This window comes from Bufo bufo, chromosome 8, assembly GCF_905171765.1.
Source record: "Bufo bufo chromosome 8, aBufBuf1.1, whole genome shotgun sequence".
NCBI lineage: Eukaryota > Metazoa > Chordata > Amphibia > Anura > Bufonidae > Bufo > Bufo bufo.
In genome coordinates, this window is record NC_053396.1 from 185,624,591 (window position 1) to 185,648,714 (window position 24,124).

The 24,124-nt window shown below is 46.4% G+C and overlaps 1 protein-coding gene across 1 annotated transcript in view; it reads right to left on the reverse strand.

Annotated features, from left to right (window-relative positions):
- LOC120978244 (cytochrome P450 2G1-like) overlaps positions 1-23,328 on the reverse strand; it is a 66,283-nt gene extending 42,955 nt beyond the window's left edge. The window contains exons 1-2 of the mRNA XM_040406482.1: positions 23,098-23,328; positions 22,848-23,010 (exon numbers count right to left, since the gene is read on the reverse strand). Of these exons, the coding sequence (XP_040262416.1) occupies positions 22,848-23,010; positions 23,098-23,265 (331 nt within the window). The 5' untranslated portion in view covers positions 23,266-23,328. The remainder of the gene's footprint in view (positions 1-22,847; positions 23,011-23,097) is intronic.
- Positions 23,329-24,124: the final 796 nt, after the last annotated feature.

A 24,124-nucleotide genomic window follows, 5' to 3' on the forward strand; every position in this document is an offset into this window, starting at 1 on the left:
TTAGTATGTCATTGAGGTAAATAACTACGAACCTCCCCACCAAATGATGAAAAATGTCATTGACAAAGCGCTAAAAGACTGCTGGAGCATTCGTTAAACCAAAAGGGCATGACTAGGTTCTCGAAGTGACCCTCGGGGGTATTGAAGGCTGTTTTCCACTCATCTCCTTCCCTGATTCTGATCAGATTAGAGGCTTCTCTTAAATCCAACTTAGAAAACACCTTAGCACCAACAATCTGATCAAAAAGATCCAGAATCAAGGGAAAGGGATAAGGATCACGGACTGTAGTGAGATTCAGTTCCCGGAAATCTAGGCACGGTCTAAGGCTGGGTTCAGACCTGAGCGTATTTGATATGCGCGTTTAACGCGCGTTTTTGTTGCGCGCTTTTATGCACGTTTTTTGCAATAGTAAACGCGTTTGACGCGCGTTTGTGTGATTGACTGCAGTGTCGTATGGCCACAAACGCGCGTCAAAACGCCCCAAAGAAGCTCAAGAACTTGTTTGAGCGTAGGGCGTTTTTCAGCGCGTTCAAACGCCCTGTAAAACGCTCAAGTGAGAACCAGGGCCATAGGGAAGCATTGGTTTTCATGTGTTGAGCGTTTTACAGCGCGTTTGAACGCGCTGTAAAACGCTCAAGTGTGAACCCAGCCTAAGGGATCCATACTTCTTCTTTACAAAAAAGAAGCCAGCCACCATAGGAGACTTTGATGGTCTAATATGTCCCTTTGCCAAACTCTTTCGGGTTGAGAAAGATTATATAACCGAGATTTTGGCAATTTTGCTCCGGGGATAAAATTGACTGGACAATCATACTCCCGGTGAGGGGGCAACTCTTGAGCTCCGCCCTCTGAGAATACGTCTGAAAAATCGGAAAGAAACTGAGGCAACACCTTAGTGACCACCCCCGAAATAGAGGCACCAAGACAGTTGTCCATACAAAATTCACTCCTATTCCTGATTTGTCTTGTTTGCCAGTCAATGATAGGGTTATGTTTTATCAACGATGGTAAACCCAGAACCATCGGAGCAGGCAAACCTTTCATAACAAAACAAGAAATGAACTCAACATGAGAATCACCCACCTTCAAATGAATATCCTGAACAATATTAGCTAGACATCTTTGCGAGAGGGGGCGGAATCTATAGCAAACAGAGGTATCTCTTTGCTTAATGCGGTAGTTTTAAAACCATGACTCTGAACAAACTGAAAATCAATAAGATTAACTCCTGCGCCACTGTCAACAAATACCTTTAACTCAAAATTTCTAGAGTTTAGTGCCACCATGGTTGGCAGGAGGAATCGGGTACTGCAGGTAGGATACAAATATGCCTGCTCTGACTCCCCATTCACACTACCGAGAGTAAGGGAGTATTTTTTTTCTTTGAAGGGATCACCTATTTGTTTTTCATTGCCACTTCAAAGTTTAATAAAAGGGCACACATTAACTAAATGACCTTCTTTACCACAGAAGAAACACAGTCTATTCAGCTTCCTAAAATTCCTATTACCAGAGCAAGAAGTAACCTGACCCAATTGCATAGGCTCCTCTCCAGCTCCTAATTCAGGTGTCAGAGTACCCCGAGGTACAGGAGGGACTGATTCCCCACCAGGCAGTACCCCCTGCCTGAAGGGAATCTTGCATCTCTCCCTAAGACGCCTATCAATCCGTACGGCCAAAGACATGGCCGCCTCCAAGGAATCTGGTTTTTCATGAAATGCAAGGGCATCTTTTAATCTCTCAGATAGCCCCTGACAGAACTGACTACGGAGTGCAGGATCATTCCACTCCGAGTCAGTCGCCCATCTTCTAAATTCAGCACAATACGACTCAGCAGTACGTTCTCCCTGGCACAAGCTGCGCAACTTAGATTCAGCCATGGAGACCCGGTTAGGGTCATCATAAATCAGACCCAGGGCTCCGAAAAATTCATCCACCGACCAGAGGGACTGAGAACCGGTCAGCAGAGAAAAAGCCCAGGACTGAGCTTCACCTTTTAACAGAGAAATAATAATCCCAACTCTCTGGTTTTCGTCTCCAGATGAAATCAGACGCAGACGAAAGTATAATTTACAAGACTCCCTGAACCGGACAAAGTTATCACTTCCCCTGGAAAACCTATCAGGGAGAGTGACCTTAGGTTCCAGGCAGACCTGGTTTCCTCCGGCAGCACCAGACGCCAAAGTACTCTGACACTGTGCAACCAAATTGCGGAGGTCAGCTACCTCCAAAGACAATCCCTGCATGTGATCAACCAAAGCATTAATAGTCTCAATTTTGCAAAAAATTGTAGGGCGGGTTATAATGTCACGGTAGGTAAGATAAGGGAAGGAAACAGGAAACAGCAAAGCAAACAAAACAACTGACTATGCCGCAAAAGCTAGGGAACAAAGGGGTCACCTCCTAGCAATCCCTAAAAGTCCATCCCTACGCTGCTATTCCCATGTGCATATCTCGATGGTAGAGATGCACATGCCCACGTACCTAAGCTGAAACACACTGGACCAAACCCTCAGCAGTAAGGAAAAGGGAAAGAGACTACCAGCTCCTTCAACCACTGAAGGAGCTAGCGTTACTCTAGGGGCCTAATAAAAACAGACTCAGAAGGGAAAAGGACTTATCTTTAGATGAGTTGGACCAGACAATCCACCAAAACTTCCAGCACACAAACAAGGAAGAAGTATAACCCGCAAAGGCTATAGGGAGAAGGAGGAATACATAGCCTCCCCAATGATCAAACGAACCACACCTGATAGGAGGTGGGATTCTGTTCAAACCAAAAACAAAACAAACTGTCAGATCGAGTCACGTGCAGCAACTCTGACAGATCTTCTCAGAACACCCACAGGGCAGGGTGTGACAGCCACTCTGCGGCCTCCTCCTGATGCTGCTGCAGCCATCTCCACACTCTGTCATTGTGCCACTCTGCGGCCTCCTGATGCTGCCACCACCTCCAGACTCTGTCATTGTGCCACTCTGTGGCCTCCTGATGCTGCCACCACCTCCAGACTCTGTCATTGTGCCACTCTGTGGCCTCCTGATGCTGCCGCCACCTCCACACTCTATCATTTGGCCACTCTGTGGTCTCCTAATGCTGCCGCTGTCTCCAGACTCTGTCATTGGGCCACTCGGTGGCCTCCTGATTCTGCCGCCACCTTCATACTCTGTCATTGGGCCACTCTGTGGTCTCCTCATGCTGCCACCACCTCTAGACTTTGTCATTGTTCCACTCTATGGTCTCCCCATGCTGCCGCCACCTCGAGACTCTGTCAATGGGCCACTCTGTGGCCTCCTGATGCTGCCACCACCCTCAGAGTCTGTCATTGGGCCACTCTGTGGTCACCTCATGCTGCCACCATGTCCAGACTCTGTCATTGTGCCACTCTGTTGATTCCTGATGCTGCCGCCACCTTTAGAGTCTGCCATTGGGCCACTCTGTGGTCTCTTCATGCTGCCGCCAACTCCAGACTCTGTCATTGGTCCACTCTGTGGCTACCTAATGCTGCCGCCACCTTCAGACTTTGTCATTGGGCCACTCTGTGGCCTCCTCCTGATGCTGCTGCTTCCGCCACCTCCAGACTCTGTCATTGTGCCACTCTGTGGCCTCCTGATGCTGCTGACATCTTCAGACTCTGTCATTGGGCCACTCTGTGATCTCCTCATGCTGCCGCTACCTCACCACTATTTCATAGGGACACTCTGTGGACTTCTCATGCGGTTTTCACCCACCCCATTTATGACTGGGCCACTATTTAACCTTTTTGGCTTGGCTGACATCATCATTTATTTGACCCTTCTTCTGATCTGTCAGAAGGAAGATAAAATAAGACACCGGATCCTGTCTGTTTAGCAGCTGTAATGCCTGTATGGTCCCATCAGAATTGGCTTATGATTTGGTAGCCAAAAGCAGGAGTGGGTACAAAACACAGAAGACATGCAACTATTGCATTCACGTGTCATCTCTGTTTTGAATCCATTTCTGTTTTTGTTCTTTTGCATTAGCAATTCAGATGGATTATTGACCAAATGCTGACCGAGTGAAGGTGGATGCTCCACAGACAGGATCCGTTGTTTTGGGGTTATTGTTCTGACGGATCAGAGGAAGGGCCAAATAATCAGTGATGTCAAAACATACCTACTTCTGACACCCTCTCCATTCGGGGGGGCTTTACTTGTATAAGCATTTAATAGAACAGGTTCTGTTGACATCTATGTGGAATCAGCTGACGACAAAAAAAGGAGTCAAAGGAGTGCGCTTCTTCTTGGCGCTAACATCGACCTGTACGGCTGAGGTCATGCTTGATTTATTTGGTCAGTTTTGGCCCCGTGACTGTCCAAATAAGTGAAGTGTGCAGTGATTCTAAGAGCGACGCCTGTCATCTGCATGTCATACGGACTCAGAGTATTTTTTTTACTACCAATACAGACTCTCTATGCATGTTACTGCTAGGCTAAGTGTTCTACACCACTATAAAGGCTCTCTACAGCCAGGAAATAGCCATTTTTTTACGTAATTCGCCGCAAATTTATTTGGATCGAACCAAATTTTTTCCCAAAAATTTGTCAAACCGGCGAATCAAATTTTTTTAAAATTCGCTTATCTCTAGTTATTACACAGATGAATGCAAGTAGTTACTAAAAGAGAAATGTCAGGCTCAGGAAAGTTTGCAGGTCCTCTATAAATGACAGGAGTACATACCCCAGGATAAATAGACCCAACGCACAAAGTAGAAGTGCATTCACAATCAAAATCAGTAAAAATGTACACAACGTAGAATAACTAAATGACAGAGTGACAATTCCATCTTCCATTCTGTTACCCATCTATACCCCTTTACCATTTTGTTTGATGTAATCTGTCCTCTGTGCATCAATGTTTTTTAGAATTGTGTCATCATAAATAGAAAACCAGCCTCTTTCTATGAGTTTACATTCAGTTCTTTGCTTTTCTTGCATATGTTGATGGTCTTGTGCCATGATTCTCCAGCATACCAGCACAAGACACACACACAGCTGCGGAGAGGTAAGAGTCATGCGAGGTGAAGCAGCCCGCAGCCTGCCCTATGACAACACATGAACATCTGACAGCAACATTGTTGAAATTTTTTTCTACAATCTAAAAAACAACTTTAAGTCCTTAGGGATCAATTTAATTTCCCGTTTTAGTTGCATGCCAAGAGCATAGTTATGTAGTTACGGGTACGGCCAAACTAACAGGTTTCTGCATACAGGACAGATTCTCTTTTTTTAATTCAAATCTGAATGTGTGACTGTACCCTTTGTACGGTTGAAAAAGACATACGGTAAGTCCATCAAGTTCAAGCATGGGATGGGCGGGGATGTAAATTTTAGATAAGGGAAGAGAGACCTAGACTTCTACACATTTCTATAAGCATTAATGGTATTTCATCTAAATTCATCTAAGTCTTTTTTATAACCGTAACCTATTCCTGCTGTGACAGCGTCCTGAGGTAGACTATTCTGCAGATTCTCAGGGGCTCATTTATTAAGACCGTCGCTTTAAATGCTGGTCTTAGGCTACTTTCACACTTGCGTTTTTGACTGATCCGGCAGGGATCAGCAAAAAATCTTCCGTTACCGGATGCAGATGGTTGTATTATCTTTAACACAGCAATGCCAGATCCGTCATGAACACCATTGAACGTCAACGGGGGACGGATACGTTTTCTATTGTGTCTGAGAAAACGGATTGATCCCCATTGACTTGCATTGTGGGTCATGCTGGATCTGTTTTGCTCTGCATCCCATAATGGAAAGAAAACCGCAGCTTGCTTCGGTTTGCTCTCCGGTATGAGAACACAACCAAACGGAATGGGATGCATTTTGGAGCATTCCTTTCTGTTCAGTTCCGTTTTGTCCCCATTGACAATGAATGGGGACATAACGGAAGTGTTTTTCTCCTCTGCTGGATCTCAATACCGGAAAATGTAAACGCAAGTGTGAAAGTAGCATTAATTGTCTCTGAACTGCTGGATGGAAGAGTCAATGGTATGTGAAGGCGCAGGCCTCTCCATAACTTTGGCCCTTCCTCCAGCAGGATGTGCGACAATCTTAAATCTACACCAGCTCCCTTGATGGTGAATATTTAAGGGTGCCTTCACATGCTGCAGATTTTGTGGCAGAAAATTCCGCTACTGAAAATCAGTTCATCAAGCACATAGATTTCTGCCAGCCCCATTACGGTGAATAGAACTGATTTCAGTCTCTGAATTTTCTGCCACAAAATCAGTTGCGTGTGAAGGCTCCCTAAGTCATTTTGTATACCCACTTCCCTGCCCATGCCAGGCCCACTTGGAAAAGTCACAGATTTTGTCGCAAAATGGCTTGCAACAAATTTTGATACTGATATACGCAGGGGTGCACCACCAATGAGGCCAGGTGAGGCGATCACCTCAGGCAGAACCAGTTAGGTGCAAGAGGGGGGGCAGTGGATGGGCCATGGGAAATGAGCGCTTTCATTGTGGCAAAGGGGTTAGGTTAAGAAATTGGCATGGGGGGGCGCCGTTTCAGTTTTTTTGCCTCAGGCAGCAGAAAGGCTAGGTGTACCCCTGAATATATGCCATAAAAGTGATGTATATCAGTTGATAAATGATCCGACCAGTTCTTATTGTGAAGAAGCTTTGACGCCTCTCGAGACGGAACTTTTTTTCATTTCCAGTTGAAGGCAGCGCTCCCTTGTCTTTTGATTTAATACAAACGCATTGGAACATAATGGATGCAGCTGGTTGTATTATATCAAACTGATCTGTTTTCCTCCGGAAAGAAAATCGCATATGTGAAAGTAGCCTCATTGATTAAGGTTTTTTAAACATTTTTTTAGTTTTTACATTTTGCTCTGTTTACTGTGTGGATTCTGTGCTATAGTATGATTTTTGTGTTAAAATATTTACAGTATATCTGCTTTTTTACATTTTACAACTTTTTCATAAAAAAATGGACATACAGGCACAGTTGCATCCATTTGTGGCAAGGGGTTAACGTGACTAGCTCTATGTTCAAGTGATGGTTTTGGCTCTATTTGTTCTCCTCCTCTGGCTGTGATCCCAGATCCTGATGCCACAAAATCACACATCCATTGGCTGCCATGGGTGACTGTGGCTTGGCAACATGCAGCCAGTAATACCTTTGGGCTGTACCCTTAGGCCCCTTTCACACGGGTGAGTATTCCGCGCGGATGCGATGCGTGAGTTGAACGCATTGCACCTGCACTGAATACCGACCCATTCATTTCTATGGGGCTGTTCACATGAGCAGTGATTTTCACTCATCACTTGTGCGTTGCGTGAAAATCGCAGCATGCTCTATATTCAGCGTTTTCACGCAACGCAGGCCCCATAGAAGTGAATGGGGTTGCGTGAAAATCACAAGCATCCGCAAGCAAGTGCGGATGCGGTGCGATTTACACGCACGGTTGCTAGGAGACGATCGGGATGGAGACCCGATCGTTATTATTTTCCCTTATAACATGGTTATAGGGGAAAATAATAGCATTCTGAATACAGAATGCATAGTAAAATGGTGCTGGAGGGGTTAAAAAAAAATAATAATGATTTAACTCACCTTAGTCCACTTGCTCGCGCAGCCGGCATCTCGTCTGTCTCCTTTGCTGAACAGGACCTGTGGTGACGTCACTCCGGTCATCACATGATCCATCACATGATCTTTTACCATGGTGATGGATCATGTGATGGATCATGTGATGACCAAAGGAGACAGAAGGAGATGCCGGGCTCTGCGAGCAAGTAGACTAAGGTGAGTTAAATTATTATTATTATTTTTTTAACCCCTCCAGCACCATTTTACTATGCATTCTGTATTCAGCCAGCAATAAAGTGACACAGTTGTCTGTGTTTTTGTTATGGGTCAAGATTGGGAAAAGGGGTCAAGGGTGAGTTAAAGGTGGGTACCCCCTCCCCCTGTTTCCCTGGATACCAGCAGTCTATTTTATAGTGATTTCCCACTGGTGGATACCAGGGGCGGACTGACCATAGACTCAACAGGGAAATTTGCTGGTGGGGCTAATGCCTGGGGGGCCTACCAAGCCCTCTTAGAATTTGGCTGGAGGCCAAAGGTTCCCTCCTGAACTTTATTGCCATCCTCAGGATGGTGATACAGTTGAATACTGCAGCAGGGGTGGCATTATTTTGTACTGCACTGTGGTATTTGGTTCTGCTGAGGGAGTATTTTGTGCTGCACTGTGGTATTTGGTTCTGCTGGGTTGGTATTTTGTGCTGCACTGTGGTATTTGGTTCTGCTGAGGGAGTATTTTGTGCTGCACTGTGGTATTTGGTTCTGCTGGGTTGGTATTTTGTGCTGCACTGTGGTATTGCTTGCCCTGCCTATTTGTGTTGCACCGCCTTTCGTAGATTTAGACCCGCCTACAACATAGGGGAGACTTTTAGCTTTTTTCCAGGACCACTTTAATTTCCCAGTCTGCCCCTGGTAGAAACTATTGTTGCAAGCTAAAAATATTGTACCAGCAGCCTTTTATAACGGTACATGCAGTAGAATCACACGCGGAACTGGATGCCGATTGACAGGACAAAAACACATTTTTATAATCCAACCATTCAATTTCCTGTATGGACAAAACCACTGGTAATGGATCTTAATTATATGGTCGTGCAGGACAGTCCAGTAGTTTTACAAAATTTGGCACCGTCTGACAGTTCAGGACAGTTAGAAGCAGTCCAGTCGTTGATTTGTACTGTAGTCTTACTTATTAATACCCCGCACGCAGCAGAACGAGATTATCATTTACTTCTTGCTGCACATACAGCTACATATGGCAATGCAATCTCCGGCAGACCGTGTGCTGCACTTGGCATGCTTGTGTTGTTACAGCGCATGCCCAGTAGAGATGTCCCGAACTATTCGCCGGCGAATAGTTCCCGGCGAACATCGCATGTTCGCGTTCGCCGCGGCGGGCGAACATATGCGATGTTCGGTCCGCCCCCTATACATCATCATTGAGCAAACTTTGACCCTGTACCTCACAGTCAGCAGACACATTCCAGCCAATCAGCAGCATACCCTCCCTCCCAGACCCTCCCACCTCCTATCAAAAAGCAAGGACAGCATCCATCTTAGATTCATTCTGAAGCTGCAGTGTCACAAATTTGACTAAGTTGTAATAGCAATGCGATTAATACAGGTTATATTAATCGCATTGCGAATTCAACTTAGAGCTGGATTCCTAATGGTTGTATTGCTAGAATATAACGAAGATTGAGAATATAGTGCTATATTCGTTATATTCGTCAATTCTAGCAATACAACCATTAGGAACTCAGATCTAAGTTGTAATCGCATTGCGAATTCAACTTACCACACTCTGCGTCAACTACGTAATTTTCCATGGGAGTTTTGCCATGGATCCCCCTCCGGCATGCCACAGTCCAGGTGTTAGTCCCCTTGAAACAACTTTTCCATCACTATTGTGGGCAGAAAGAGTCCCTGTGGGTTTTAAAATTTGCCTGTCTATTGAAGTCTATGGCGGTTCGCCCGGTTCGCACGTTCGCGAACATTTGCGGAAATGCGCGTTCGCCGTTCGCGAACGGAAAATTTTATGTTCGTGACATCTCTAATGCCCAGCTTTCCCGCCATCACTGAATGTGTCTCGGCCCCTTTGCTGTCCTATGAATGGATCACTAGGGGATGCCATATAACAATCCATCTACTCCTCTTTAGGTTGGCTGGTTCTTGTGGTTCTACATGTAGCCACTTGAGATGGCTTGCTATTTGTAGTTTGCTGAAAATGGATGAGGCTGGCACTTCCAGCTTTGCTGAATAAATGGATTTGCACTCTATATAGACCAGATATCTTTGCTATTGCTAGACGCCTTTCTCCCTCCTCAGCAGCACGTGCAGTCTTTTATATAGTTGTTCACACATACCTATAGACAGAAATCTACAAGAATAGGTTATTGCACTGAAAGATCAATTATATTGTCTTAATATTGCAATGAATTGTTTTTAACTTCTTTTTTTATCTTTTACTCACTATAATTAGTATTTTTATTTTATTATTAAACTTTTTATACTATTTAATTCATTCAGCCTGTGCCTAGAGTATTTTGAGTATTTTGCTGTTTAATTTCGATCCTCCTGCCAGGCTTTGCTTTCATGACTGCAGAGGTGACCTGCTCGTATACCACACTTGAGTGTGGCAGATACAGACAACTGTACAGTAAATTATGTCTTCCCCTACAGTATTTAAACAAAAAATATTTTAAGCAAACGGATGCTCATAAAATCTCTTGAAGTCTTGACTAGTAAAAAGATTATATTTTATTGTTTGCATTGCTTTAATAGCTTCCCTGTCTTTTTTAGAATAATAATAATAACTCAAACAACCCTTTTAATGGCACTTCTCATCTGTATGGGTTGGTCTACATAAGTTGTGTATACACTTGTGTAGAGATGGCCTTACGGTTCGCCCGGCAGTCATTTCACGGCGAACTTTGCTCGTTCGCGATTCGCCGAACATGCGAACATATGGCGATGTTTGCATGCGCCATATTCTTTTGCATTGCGCCGAACTTTGACCCATGACACATCCATCAGGTGGGACAGGACAGCCAATTTAGACGTTTCAGCACATGGACACACCCCCACCCTATAACAGAACCCGAACTGGCAGCCATTTTACATTCTGTGTTCTGCCAGTGTAGGGAGAGGTTGCTTAGTGCATATAGGTGTGATATACTGAGGGATGTGATATACTTATAATATACTTTCTAACATAGAAAGTGTATTATAGTGCATTTGTATTGTGCAGCAGTTGTGTGCTGCGATACCGCAGGTATATAGAAGGACAAACGCTATTGGAATAACTAATGGCAACTGGTGTGATATACCTTTTCCCCCAAAAAAAACTGATTGAGGGGTGTGATATACCTATAATATATCTTCTAACATAGAAAGTATATTATAGTGCATTTGTATTGTGCAGCAGTTGTGTGCGGTTCTGCTGCGATACCGCAGATATATAGAGGGACAAACGCTATTGGAGCAACTATTTGCAACGGGTGTGATATCCCTGTTGTTCCAAAAAAAACTGAGGGGTGCAATATACCTGCTTCCACAAAATACTGATTAAGGGGTTCTATATACCTGCTTCCCAAAAATACTGATTGAGGGGTGCGATATACCTGCTTCAACCAAATATTGATTGAGGCCTGTGATACACCGGCTTCCACAAAATCCTGATTGAGGCGTGCGATATACCTGCTTCCACCAAATATTGATTCAGGGGTTCTATATACCTATCTTCACGAAATACTGATTGAGGGGTGCGATATACCTACTTCTACAAAATACTGATTATGGGGTTCTATATAACTGCTTCCACAAAATACAGATTAAGGGGTTTGATATACCTGCTTCCACAAAATACAGATTGAGGGGTGTGATATACCTTCTTGCACCAATTATTGATTCAGGTGTTCTATATACCATACCTGTTTCCACAAAATACTGATTTAGGTGTGCGATAAACCTGCTTCTACAAAATATTGATTAAGGGGTTCTATATACCTGCTTCCACAAAATACTAATTAAGGGGCTTTTATATACCTGATTCCACAAAAGACTGATTGAGGGGTGCGATATACCTGCTTCCACAAAATACTGATTAGGGGTTTGATATACCTGTTTCCACAAAATACAGATTGAGGGTGCGATATACCTGCTTCCAAAAATAATGATTAAGGGGTTCTACATACCTGCTTCCACAAAATACTGATTGAGGGGTGCTATATGCCGGCTTCCACCAAATACTGATTGAGGCCTGCGATATGCCTGCTTCCACAAATACTGCCCCTCTCTAGGGACTTTGGCACATGACAGGCTGAGGAAGAGGCAGAACGTTCCGCAGGTGTGGTAGGGGTCGGGCAGGGGCACCAGGCCGGTGCCTAAGTGGGAAGCTGTAGAAGGTGCGTGCGATTAGTTCAAAGGACGCAACAGAGTCCTTTCCCAATTAAGTAATTATTTCCCATCCATTCCCAGACCTTACCGATGCGCAGCCACTCTTGGCATCGGATGAGGAAGAGGAGGCAGCAACGGCCGCCACCCAGCGGTCTGACAACAGTACCCAGATCAGCCCAAGGAGGGTGGTCCCCACTGTTGCTGCCTACTCCGAGATGTCAGTGGTGGTGAAGGTGATGATGATGACGTGTCGATGGACGATGATGACGTGTCGATGGGGCCCGCAAAAGAGGATAAGAAGGGGAGGTCAGAGGGAGAGATGGAGCAGCAGATAAGAAGGAGAAGGAGAAGAAGCAGGTAGAACTCGCAGTGCACAGGAGGCAAAAAGCAGATTGCAAATGTATCTGGAGCGAGCCATCCACCATGCACAGTCACATCTTGTCGGTGCCAAGATACATCTGAACACAGACACGTGGTCTAGCAAAGACAGGCAGGGAAGGTACATAACTTTTACTGCCCACTGGGTGAACCTTCTGACGACCGTCAAGCATGTAACCCATTACACCCGTGTGGATTTGGTGTTACCGCCATGGATTGCATGCAGGCCTGCCTCTTCTTCTCCTCCTACTCCATCCTTCATCTGCTCCTCGGCTGACTCCTCTTTTTCCACTGCCACCGCCTCTTCCACTGCACCACCAAAGCTCCCCAGAACCTATTCGACGTGCCAGGTGAGACGTTGCCATGCTGTGCTGAGGCTGTTGTGCCTGGTAGCCAAGAGCCACGCCGGTCCTGCACTGATTTCAGCTCTTCGGTCACAGGCCAATCAGTGGCTAACCCCGCTCAAATTGACAGTTGGTAAAGTAGTGTTCGACAACAGGGCCAATCTGTCATGGTCTTACCTGCTTGCTGCTCTCCTTCGTTTGACATGTGCTGGCGGCCATCTTGGGTCCTGGGTTTCTTGTAGCCTTCCACCCTGCGGCTCCTCCTTCCCCTGGGAGGAGCTGGATGCCTAGCTCATATATATAGGAGGTCTGTGGCTTCAGTTCCTTGCTTGGTCCTCTTGTGTTCACATGCTTCTAAGACTGCTGCTGCTTCTGGTTCCTGATCCTGGCTTCGTCTGACTACCCTGCTGGTCCCTGATCCTGGCTTCGTCTGACTACCCTGCTGGTTCCTGATCCTGGCTTCGTCTGACTACCCTTCTGGTTCCTGACCTCTGGCTTCGCAAAGACTCTGCTCGGTTTCACCATCCGTTTGGACTTTTGCTTTACAGCTTTATTTTCAATAAAGCCTTCTTATTTTCACTTATCTCTTGTTGTACGTCTGGTTCATGGTTCCGTGACATTACTGTCTTCCGCGGAGTGCAACTATTTGATTGGTGACAGGGAGTTATTGGCCATCGTGCAGGCCCTTAAAGAATGGAGGCACTTGCTCGAGGGTTCGGTGGTTCCGGTTCTCATCCTGACGGACCACAAGAATCTGACCTACCTTTCTGAGGCCAAGAGATTGACACCACGTCAGGCCAGATGGGCTCTGTTCTTGTCACGTTTTAATTACGTGGTCTCCTACCTACCCGGTTCCAAGAACATCAGGGCGGATGCCTTATCACGGCAGTACTCCGAGCTGTCCAGGGAGGAGTCGATTCCGACTTCGGTCATACCTCCGAATCAGATCCTGGCCGCCATTCGCACCAGCCTGACCTCTCCCCTGGGTGAGCAGATTTTGGCGGCTCAATCTGGTGCTCCCTCTGGGAGACCCAACGGCAGATGTTTTGTGCCTGAGGAGTTGCGCACTCGGTTGTTGCGAACCTACCATAACTCCAAGACCGCGGGGCATCCTGGAAAGAATCAGCTGTCCTGGGCTGTTTCACGTCTGTTCTGGTGGCCTTCCCTACGTTCCGACATCGCCGCATATGTAGCGGCATGCTCCGTTTGTGCCCAGAGTAAGTCCCCTCGGCACCTTCCGTTGGGCCTTCTGCAACCCATAGCCACCGGGGAGCGCCCATGGTCACACCTGGGGATGGATTTCATTGTGGACCTCCCTGCATCCCGAGGCCATACGGTCATTCTCATGATTGTGGATCGGTTTTCCAAAATGTGCCACTGTGTTCCTCTCAAGAAGTTACCCTCTGCACAAGAGTTGGCCACGATTTTTGCCAGGGAGGTCTTCCGGGTGCACGGTTTGCCTAAGGAGATTGTGTCGGATCGGGGGAGTCAGTTTGTGTCCAGGTTCTGGCGCGCCTTTTGCTCCCAGTTGGGGATTCATCTCTCCTTCTCCTCGGCCTACCACCCTCAGTCCAATGGGGCCGCAGAACGATCCAATCAGGCCTTGGAGCAATTCCTTCGTTGCTATGTCTCCGATCACCAAGACAATTGGGTTGACCTCCTGCCTTGGGCTGAGTTTGCCAGGAACACGGCGGTGAACTCTTCCTCTGGGACGTCTCCCTTCATGGCCAATTATGGGTTCCAACCTGCCGTGTTACCGGAGGTATTCTCTCCCCAGGATATTCCGGCTGTGGAGGATCACCTTTCCGTCCTACGTGCTTCTTGGGTACAGATCCAGAAGTCCCTTGAGGTCTCTGCGCAGCGCCAGAGATTCCAGGCTGATCGCAGACGAGCGCCTGCTCCTTCCTACCAGGTCTGAGACCGTGTATGGTTGTCCACCCGCAACCTCAACCTTCGAGTGCCCACTCCCAAGCTGGCGCCTCGCTTTGTTGGTCCCTTCCGAGTGCTTCGCAGGGTAAACCCGGTAGCCTATGCCCTTGCGCTTCCTCCTGGCATGCGGATCTCCAACGTGTTTCATGTCTCCCTGTTGAAGCCACTGGTGTGTAATCGTTTCACTTCCTCGGTTCCTCGGCCTCGTCCGGTCCAAGTGGGCAATCGTGAGGAATATGAGGTGAGCAATATCCTGGACTCACGCCTGGTCCGCGGTCGGTTGCAGTTTTTGGTCCATTGGCGTGGTTATGGTCCAGAGGAGCGTTCCTGGGTTCCCTCCGCAGATGTCCATGCTCCTGCCTTGCTCCGAGCCTTCCACGCACGCTTCCCTCAGAAACCGTTTTGTGCTCCGCGGAGGAGGGGCCTTTGAGGGGGAGGTACTGTCATGGTCTTACCTGCTTGCTGCTCTCCTTCGTTTGACATGTGCTGGCGGCCATCTTGGGTCCTGGGTTTCTTGTAGCCTTCCACCCTGCGGCTCCTCCTTCCCCTGGGAGGAGCTGGATGCCTAGCTCATATATATAGGAGGTCTGTGGCTTCAGTTCCTTGCTTGGTCCTCTTGTGTTCACATGCTTCTAAGACTGCTGCTGCTTCTGGTTCCTGATCCTGGCTTCGTCTGACTACCCTGCTGGTCCCTGATCCTGGCTTCGTCTGACTACCCTGCTGGTTCCTGATCCTGGCTTCGTCTGACTACCCTTCTGGTTCCTGACCTCTGGCTTCGCAAAGACTCTGCTCGGTTTCACCATCCGTTTGGACTTTTGCTTTACAGCTTTATTTTCAATAAAGCCTTCTTATTTTCACTTATCTCTTGTTGTACGTCTGGTTCATGGTTCCGTGACACAATCTGCTGAGCGTGCTGAAACAGGGCAAAGTGACACGTCCTGAACTTAGTCGTGCAGCGATTCGTTGCCAAATACCCCGGGGTACAGGACGTCTTGCGGCAGGCCAGGAAAATCTCTGGCCATTTTAGAAGATCTTACATGGCCATGGCTCGCTTTGCTGACGTTCAGCGGCGACACCACCTGCCCGTCAGATGTCTGATTTGTGCCAGCCCGACGTGCTCGAACTCCACCATGTATATTCTTGATAGGTTGCTCCAGCAGCAACGTGCCATTAACCACCTCAGCCCCCCTAGCTTACACCCCCTTAATGACCAGACCACTTTTTACAATTCTGCACTACACTACTTTCACGGTTTATTGCTCATACAACTTACCACCCAAATGAATTTTACCACCTTTTCTTAACACTAATAGAGCTTTCATTTGGTGGTATTTTATTGCTGCTGACAATTTTAAATTTTTTGTTATTAATCAAAATTGACCGAAATTTTTGCAAAAAAATGACATTTTTCACTTTCTGTTGTAAAATTTTTCAAACAAATCTACATTTCTATATAAATTTTTCTCTAAATTTATTGTTCTACATGTCTTTGATAAAAAAAAATGCAATAAGTGTATATTTATTGGTTTGCGCAAAAGTTATAGCGTTTACAAACTATGGTATAAAAATGTGAATTTCCGCATTTTGAAGCAGCTCTGACTTTCTGAGCACCTGTCATGTTTCCTAAAGTTCTACAATGCCCAGACAGTAGAAACACCCCACAAATGACCCCATTTCGGAAAGTAGACACCCTAAGGTATTCGCTGATGGGCATAGTGAGTTCATGGAAGTTTTTATTATTTGTCACAAGTTAGCGGAAAATGTTTTTTTTTTTTTACAAAGTCTCATATTCCACTAACTTGTGACAAAAAATAAAATTTTGCATGAACTCACCATACCCCTCACGGAATACCTTGGGGTGTCTTCTTTCTAAAATGGGGTCACTTGTGGGGTATTTATACTTCCCTGGCATTTTAGGGGCCCTAAAGCGTGAGAAGAAGTCTGGAATCCAAATGCGTAAAAAATGCCCTGTGAAATCGTAAAGATACTCTTTGGAATTTGGGCCCCTTTGCGCACCTAGGCTGCAAGAAAGTGTCACACATGTGGTATTGCCGTACTCAGGAGAAGTAGGGCAATGTGTTTTGGGGTGTCTTTTTACATATACCCATGCTGGGTGAGATAAATATCTCTGTAAAAGACAACTTTTCCCATTTTTTCATACAAAGTTGTCATTTTACAGAGATATTTCTCTCACCCAGCATGGGTATATGTAAAAAGACACCCCAAAACACATTGCCCTACTTCTCCTGAGTACGGCTATACCACATGTGTGACATGTTTTTGCAGCCTAGGTGCGCAAAGAGGCCCAAATTCCAATGAGAACCTTTTAGGAGGGCATTTTTAGGCATTTGGATTCCAGACTTCTTCTCACGCTTTAGGGCCCCTTAAATGCGGGGCAGTATAACTACCCCACAAGTGACCCCATTTTGGAAAGAAGACACCGCAAGGTATTCCGTGAGGTGCATGGCGAGTTCATAGAAGTTTTTTTTTTTTGGGAACAAGTTAGCGGAAATTGATTTATTTAATTTTTTTCTCACAAAGTCTCCCTTTCCGCTAACTTGTGACAAAAAGTTCAATCTTTTTACATATACCCATGCTGGGTGAGAAAAATATCTCTGTAAACTGACAACTTTGTATAAATTTTTTTTTAAAGTTGTCATTTAGGCCTCTTTCACACGACCGTTGTGTGCACCCGTGGCCGTTGTGCCGTTTTCCGTTTTTTTTCGCGGACCCCATGACTTTCAATGGGTCCGTGGAAAAAACGGAAAATGCACCGTTTTGCAGCCGCATCCGAGATCCGTGTTTCCTGGCCGTGAAAAAAATATGACCTGTCCTATTTTTTTCACGGCCAACGGTTCACGGACCCATTCAAGTCAATGGGTCCATGAAAGAACACGGATGCACACAAGATTGGCATCCGTGTCCGTGATCCGTGGCCGTAGGTTAGTTTTTATACAGACGGATCCGAAGATCCGTCTGCATAAAAGCTTTTTCATAGCTGAGTTTTCACTTCGTGAAAACTCAGAACCGACAGTATATTCTAACACAGAAGCGTTCCCATGGTGATGGGGACGCTTCTAGTTAGAATACACTACAAACTGTGTACAAGACTGCCCCCTGCTGCCTGGCAGCACCCTATCTCTTACAGGGGGCCGTGATCAGCACAATTAACCCCTTCAGGTGCGGCACCTGAATGGGTTAATTGTACTCTCATATCCCCTGTAAGAGATCAGGGCTGCCAGGCAGCAGGGGGCAGACCCTCCCCCCCTCCCCAGTTTGAATATCTTTGGTGGCCAGTGCGGCCCCCCCCTCTATTGTAATTATTTGTTGGTGGCACAGTGTGCGCCCCCCCCTCCCTCTATTGTAATAATTCGTTGGTGGCACAGTGTGCGCCCCCCCCCCCTCTCTCCCTCTATTGTAATAATTCGTTGGTGGCACAGTGTGAGCCCCCCATCGGCCCCCCCTCCCTCTATAGCATTAACAACATTGGTGGCCAGTGTGCGGCCTCCCATCTCCCCCCCCCCCCATCATTGGTGGCAGCGGAGTTCCGATCGGAGTCCCAGTTTAATCGCTGGGGCTCCGATCGGTAACCATGGCAACCAGGACTGTTGCCATGGTTACTTAGCAATAGTACAATAGTAGAAGATTCATACTTACCTGCTGCTGGCTGCTGCTGCGATGTTCGTGTCCGGCCGGGAGCTCCACCTACTGGTAAGTGACAGGGTCTGTGCGGCGCATTGCTAAATGAACTGTCACTTACCAGTAGGAGGAGCTCCCGGCCGGACACGCACATCGCAGCTCCCAGGTAAGTATTAATCTTTTACTATTGTACTATTGCTAGAACTCCGCTGCCACCAATGATGGGGGGGGGGAGATGGGAGGCCGCACACTGGCCACCAATGTTGTTAATGCTATAGATGGAGGGGGGGCCGATGGGGGGCGCACACTGTGCCACTAACGATTTATTACAATAGAGGGAGGAAGGGGGGGGCGGGGTGGCGCACACTGTGCCACCAACGAATTATTACAATAGAGGGAGGAAGGGAGGGGGCCGCACTGGCCACCAATGATATTCAAACTGGGGAGGGGGGGTCTGCCCCCTGCTGCCTGGCAGCCCTGATCTCTTACAGGGGTATATGATAGTACAATTAACCCCTTCAGGTGCGGCACCTGAGGGGTTAATTGTGCTGATCACGGCCCCCTGTAAGAGATCGGATACTGCTAGGCAGCAGGGGGCAGTCATGTAAACAGTTTGTAGTATATTCTAACTAGAAGCGTCCCCATCACCATGGGAACGCCTCTGTGTTAGAATATACTGTCGGAAATGAGGTTTCACGATCTAACTCATATCCGACAGTATATTCTAACATAGAGGCGTTCCCATGGTGATGGGGACGCTTCAAGTTAAAATATACCATCGGATTGGAGAAAACTCCGATCCGATGGTATAAAAGGGACTCCAGACTTTACATTGAAAGTCAATGGGGACGGATCCGTTTGAAATGGCACCATATTGTGTCAACGTCAAACGGATCCGTCCCCATTGACTTGCATTGTAATTCAGGACGGATCCGTTTGGCTCCGCACGGCCAGGCGGACACCAAAACGACTTTTTTTTCATGTCCGTGGATCCTCCAAAAATCAAGGAAGACCCACGGACGAAAAAACGGTCACGGATCACGGAAAAACGGGACCCCGTTTTGCGGACCGTGAAAATATACTGTCGTGTGCAATAAGCCTTACAGAGATATTTCTCACACACAGTATGGGTATATGTAAAAATACACCCCAAAACACATTTCCCTACTTCTCCTGAGTACGTCGATACCACATGTGTGACACTTTTTTGCAGCCTAGGTGCACAAAGGGGCCCAAATTCCAATGAGAATCTTTACGATTTCACCGGGCATTTTTTGCGCATTTGGATTCCAAACTACTTCTCATGCTTTAGGTCCCCTAAAATGCCAGGGCAGTATAAATACCCCACAAGTGACCCCATTTTGGAAAGAAGACACCCAAGGTATTCCTTGAGGGGCATGGCGAGTTCCTAGAATATATTTTTTTTGGCACAAGTTAGCGGAAAAGGATTTATTTATTTTTTTCTCTTACAAAGTCTCATATTCCAGTAACTTGTGACAAAAAATTAAATTTTACATGAACTCGCCATGCCCCATACGAAATACCTTGGGGTGTCTTCTTTCCAAAATGGGGTCACATGTGGGGTATTTATACTGCCCTGGCATTTTAGGGGACCTAAAGCGTGAGAAGTAGTTTGGAATATAAATGTCAAAAAAAATTTACGCATTTGGATTCCGTGAGGAGGGGTATGGTGAGTTCATGTGAGATTTTTTTTTTGTCACAAGTTTGTGGAATATGAGACTTTGTAAGAAAAAACAAACAAACAAAAAAAAAATCAATTTCCGCTAACTTGTGGCAAAAAAAAATATCTTCTATGAACTCGCCATGCCCCTCAAAAGTGATCTTTATAGCGCCGCAGCGATTTTACGGTGTTTTTGCAGTGATTAGAGCCTATAGAACATGTCCTATTCTTGTCCGCAATTGCGGACAAGAAAAGGCATTTTCTATATAGTTCTGGCAATGTGCGGATCCGCAAAATGCGGAAAGCACATTGCCGGTGTCCGTGTTTTGCGAATCCGCGGTGTCCGTGTTTTGCGGATCTGCGGATCCGCAAAACACATATGGACGTCTGAATGGAGCCTTACAGGGGGGTTATCAATGACAGGGGGGTGATCAGGGAGTCTATATGGGGTGATCAGGGGTTAATAAGAGGTTAATAAGTGACAGGGGGGGTGTAGTGTAGTGGTGTTTGATGCTACTTACAGAGCTGCCTGTGTCCTCTGGTGGTCAATCCAAGCAAAAGGGACCACCAGAGGACCAGGTAGCAGGTATATTAGACGCTGTTAACAAAACAGCGTCTAATATACCTTTTTGGGGTTAAAAAAATCGCATCTACAGCCTGCCAGCGAATGATCGGCAGGCTGTAGATGCACTCGTTTACCTCCCGATCCTGTGAACGTGCGCTCCTGTGTGCGCGCCTTCACAGGAAATCTCGCGAGAGGACGCATCGGCGCGTCCAGGAGGAATAACAGGGCCGCCGCCAGAACGCAATCCTGCGTTTGGCGGTCCTGTAGTGGTTAATGCAGCAGGACAGGTTCTGAGAACTTGGTTTCTTTTCACAGCGCCAATGGCTGCTCATGTGTGACACATGCAGACTTCTGCTGCTATTTGATGAGATCACCAAACTGTTCAGTTGCAGCCAAGGCACCATGAATGACATCGTACCTTACGCCTTCTTTCTGGAGCGTGCATTGCGTTGTGTCATTGATCAAGCCGTCGAGGAGCAGGAGCTGGAAGATGAGGAAGTCGCAATGCTGAATGAATTCCCAGGGAGGGCTACTCCATCTGAGACAAGTCAGCAGGAGTCTGAAGAGGAGTCAGAGGAGGATGGTGGCTCGGGGTAGGTGGAGGAGGAGGAGCAAGAAAAGCAGGTTTTGAGGGGGACTTTAAACTTTTCGGGTATCCCTGGTGTTGTCCGTGGCTGGGGGAAGGAGACCGAGGAAGACATTCTCCTGGGCGATAAGCAGGAGCCAGGGCGATCCACCGCTTCCAATTTAGTGCAAATGGGGGCCTTCATGCTCCAGTGTTTGAAGAGGGAGCCCCGTATAAAAAGCATAAAGGGCAAGGACCAGTACTGGGTGGCAACGTACTTAGACCCCCGGTAAAAACACAAAATGGCAAACATGTAACCAGCATCACAGAGGGCTGGCAGAATGCAGCATTTCCAGGCCTTGCTGAGAGAGATGCTGCATTCTGCTGTTGTGGGCGCTGGCAGATGAATTTCCACCCACAGCGAAACAGGTGCCGGTACCAATCCTACCGCGCCTGCAAAAAGAGGGCGGTTTGAAGATGTGTTGGTCACTTCGGATATGAGATAATTCTTGCAGCCAACCCATCGCGAGCCGTCCTCCAGTTCCAGCCTCAGGGAATGCCTAGACCGACAGGTATCCGACTACATCGGGTTAACGGCCGATGTGGTCGCTCTGAGAAGCGAGGAACCCCTGGACTACTGGGAGTGCAGGCTTGACCTGTGGCCAGAGCTGGCACATTTGCCATGAACCTCTTGGCTTGCCCCTCGTCATGTGTCCTGTCCGAAAGGACGTTCACCACAGCAGAGGGTATCTTGACCGATAAGCGCACTCGCCTAGCTCATGACAGTGTGGACTACCTCACATTTCTAAAAATGAATGAGGCATGGATCTCGGAGGAATTCAACACCTATTATTACAACGTGTAATTGAATTTCTTCATGCCAGCCAACACATATCCGCCACCAGCCAGAACAAAGAATGGTCCTTGTCTTATGTATATACAGCGGCATAGAAGGCCTTTTCTGTCAGGTGAATGCTTATTTTTGGGGGCTCTACTTTAGTGGCCTACAGTAAAATTTTTATCCAGTGACCGCCTAATGTACCTCCACACATAATCACTATTTCTTTTATGTCAGGTAAATCCCTAATTTTTGGGGCTTGTACAGGCCTACAGTAAAATTTTTAGTCGGTGACCTCCTATTGTACCTCCAGCCACAGCATCACAAGTTCATTTCTGTCAGGTGAATGCCTAATTTTTGGGGCCTGTACTGGCCTACAGTCAAATTGTTATCCACTGACCATCTAATATACCTCCAGCTACATAATCACTTGTTCTTTTCTGTCAGGGGAATGCATAATTTTTGGGGTCTGTACTCCACTGGCCTATAGTAAAATTGTTATTCAGCAAACGCCTAATGTACCTCCAGCCACATAATCACTTGTTCTTTTCTGTCTAATGTCTGGTGAATGTCAAATTTTTGGGGCCTGTACTCCCGTGGCCTAAAAAAAAAACTTTATAGGCTCCAGCAGGGCACATTTTTGAGAGTTTCCCTTTAAGGCGCATAAAAATGGCTCCTGATTAAAATATATATTTTTGTGGGAATGTTTGCCATTGATCCCCCTCTGGTATGTCACTGTCCATGTTGTGGGTCTATTTGTGCACTTCTAGTGAGTATTTGGTGGTTGCAAATATGATCTGAAGGTTTTTCAGGTTCGCCTTCAGTTAAAGTAAATGGGGCCCGCTGCGAATGCACGTTCGCGAAACGTCCTGGCCGATGTTCGTCCATCACTACACTTGTGTTCTGTAAATCCCTTAATTATGGCATATGGTTTACAATAACTAAACATTTTCCATACCGTAACCCTGTACAAACTTTTCCAGTACAGGCAGGGAACCCCGAGCACCGAATTCATCTCCCCGATCTATAAGTGCCGCCTTCATTGTTTCATAGCCACAGAGAACAACTACTGGCCTCGAACCAAAGTAAAGAGTGTACACTGAGCCATACTGATCCCAAAGCTGAAAAACAGGTTACAGAGCTCTATGAATAAAGAAATATAAAATGTTTTTTTTTTCTTAAACTATTGATCAATGGAAGTAACCTACCTTCATAAGAGAATTTACCAGCTTCCCCCTTCCTATGTGCAGCAGTGTCCCTACGAGAGGCAGTGGGGTTGGACCAGGAGGAAGGTTACGTCTTCTGTAAAAGGTGTCCCAAGTTGAGTAGATGAAGATGCAAAGAAGAAACATGACCCCCGTCAATGTAATGTCCATGGTAAATTTAGATCCAGCAACAAAACATGCAAATAAATAGCTCTCTTCCAAAATTTTCTAGCTATAAAGAACAGGAACATGTGACTGGGAGGGGAAAACTTGGCCACATTACACTATATCTGATGTTAACTGGATTATCTTTTTAAGCCTGTAAGGGCAGGGACTCTGCACGCACTTGTGTCCTTATAAGGCCAATACCTAATGCACTTGAGCTGTACGGATGCCAGTGGAGAAAACTGAGTACTTTTTCTATGTTGCAAAGTTATGTTGTGTGCTGTTAACATGACTTATTTGTCAGGTGCTGAGCCTTTAAAATGTTGCTGTTATGTTTTGCAATGTAATGGTGGACACATGGGAAGGCAATGTGCAGAAGACACAGATACTTTACTCTACACAGGCTCCATAACGATTGCTCCTTTCCAAGCTGTGGAGGAAATTGCTGTATGTAATAGCAGCAGTCTCCTCCACTGACTAACAGGCGATTGCCGGAAAGGAACACTTCCTTACCGACAATCGGCTACAGAGTCAGGCTATGTAATACAGCCTTAAGTTGGGTCTGACAGGTAGATAACATTCTGTGTATCCTGATAGTGGTTGTGAACCACTTCCAGGATAGTCCTGTGTGGAGACAGATGGTAACTGTGCCATCACAGGTTGAGAGTGTGACCCGAGACCTGAGAAGGCCTTGTGTGGACTTTAGAGGCTGTAACCAACAAAGATTCCACTGAAACCACCAATCTAGTTTTCCCTGTTGGAGTAAAGTTCTGATACTTTGAAGTCTTCTGAATCTGCCTCAATTATTGCACTGTCATCAAGTGTGGTACTGAGCTGGCATTTAGGGCCACACACAAAAGTTACA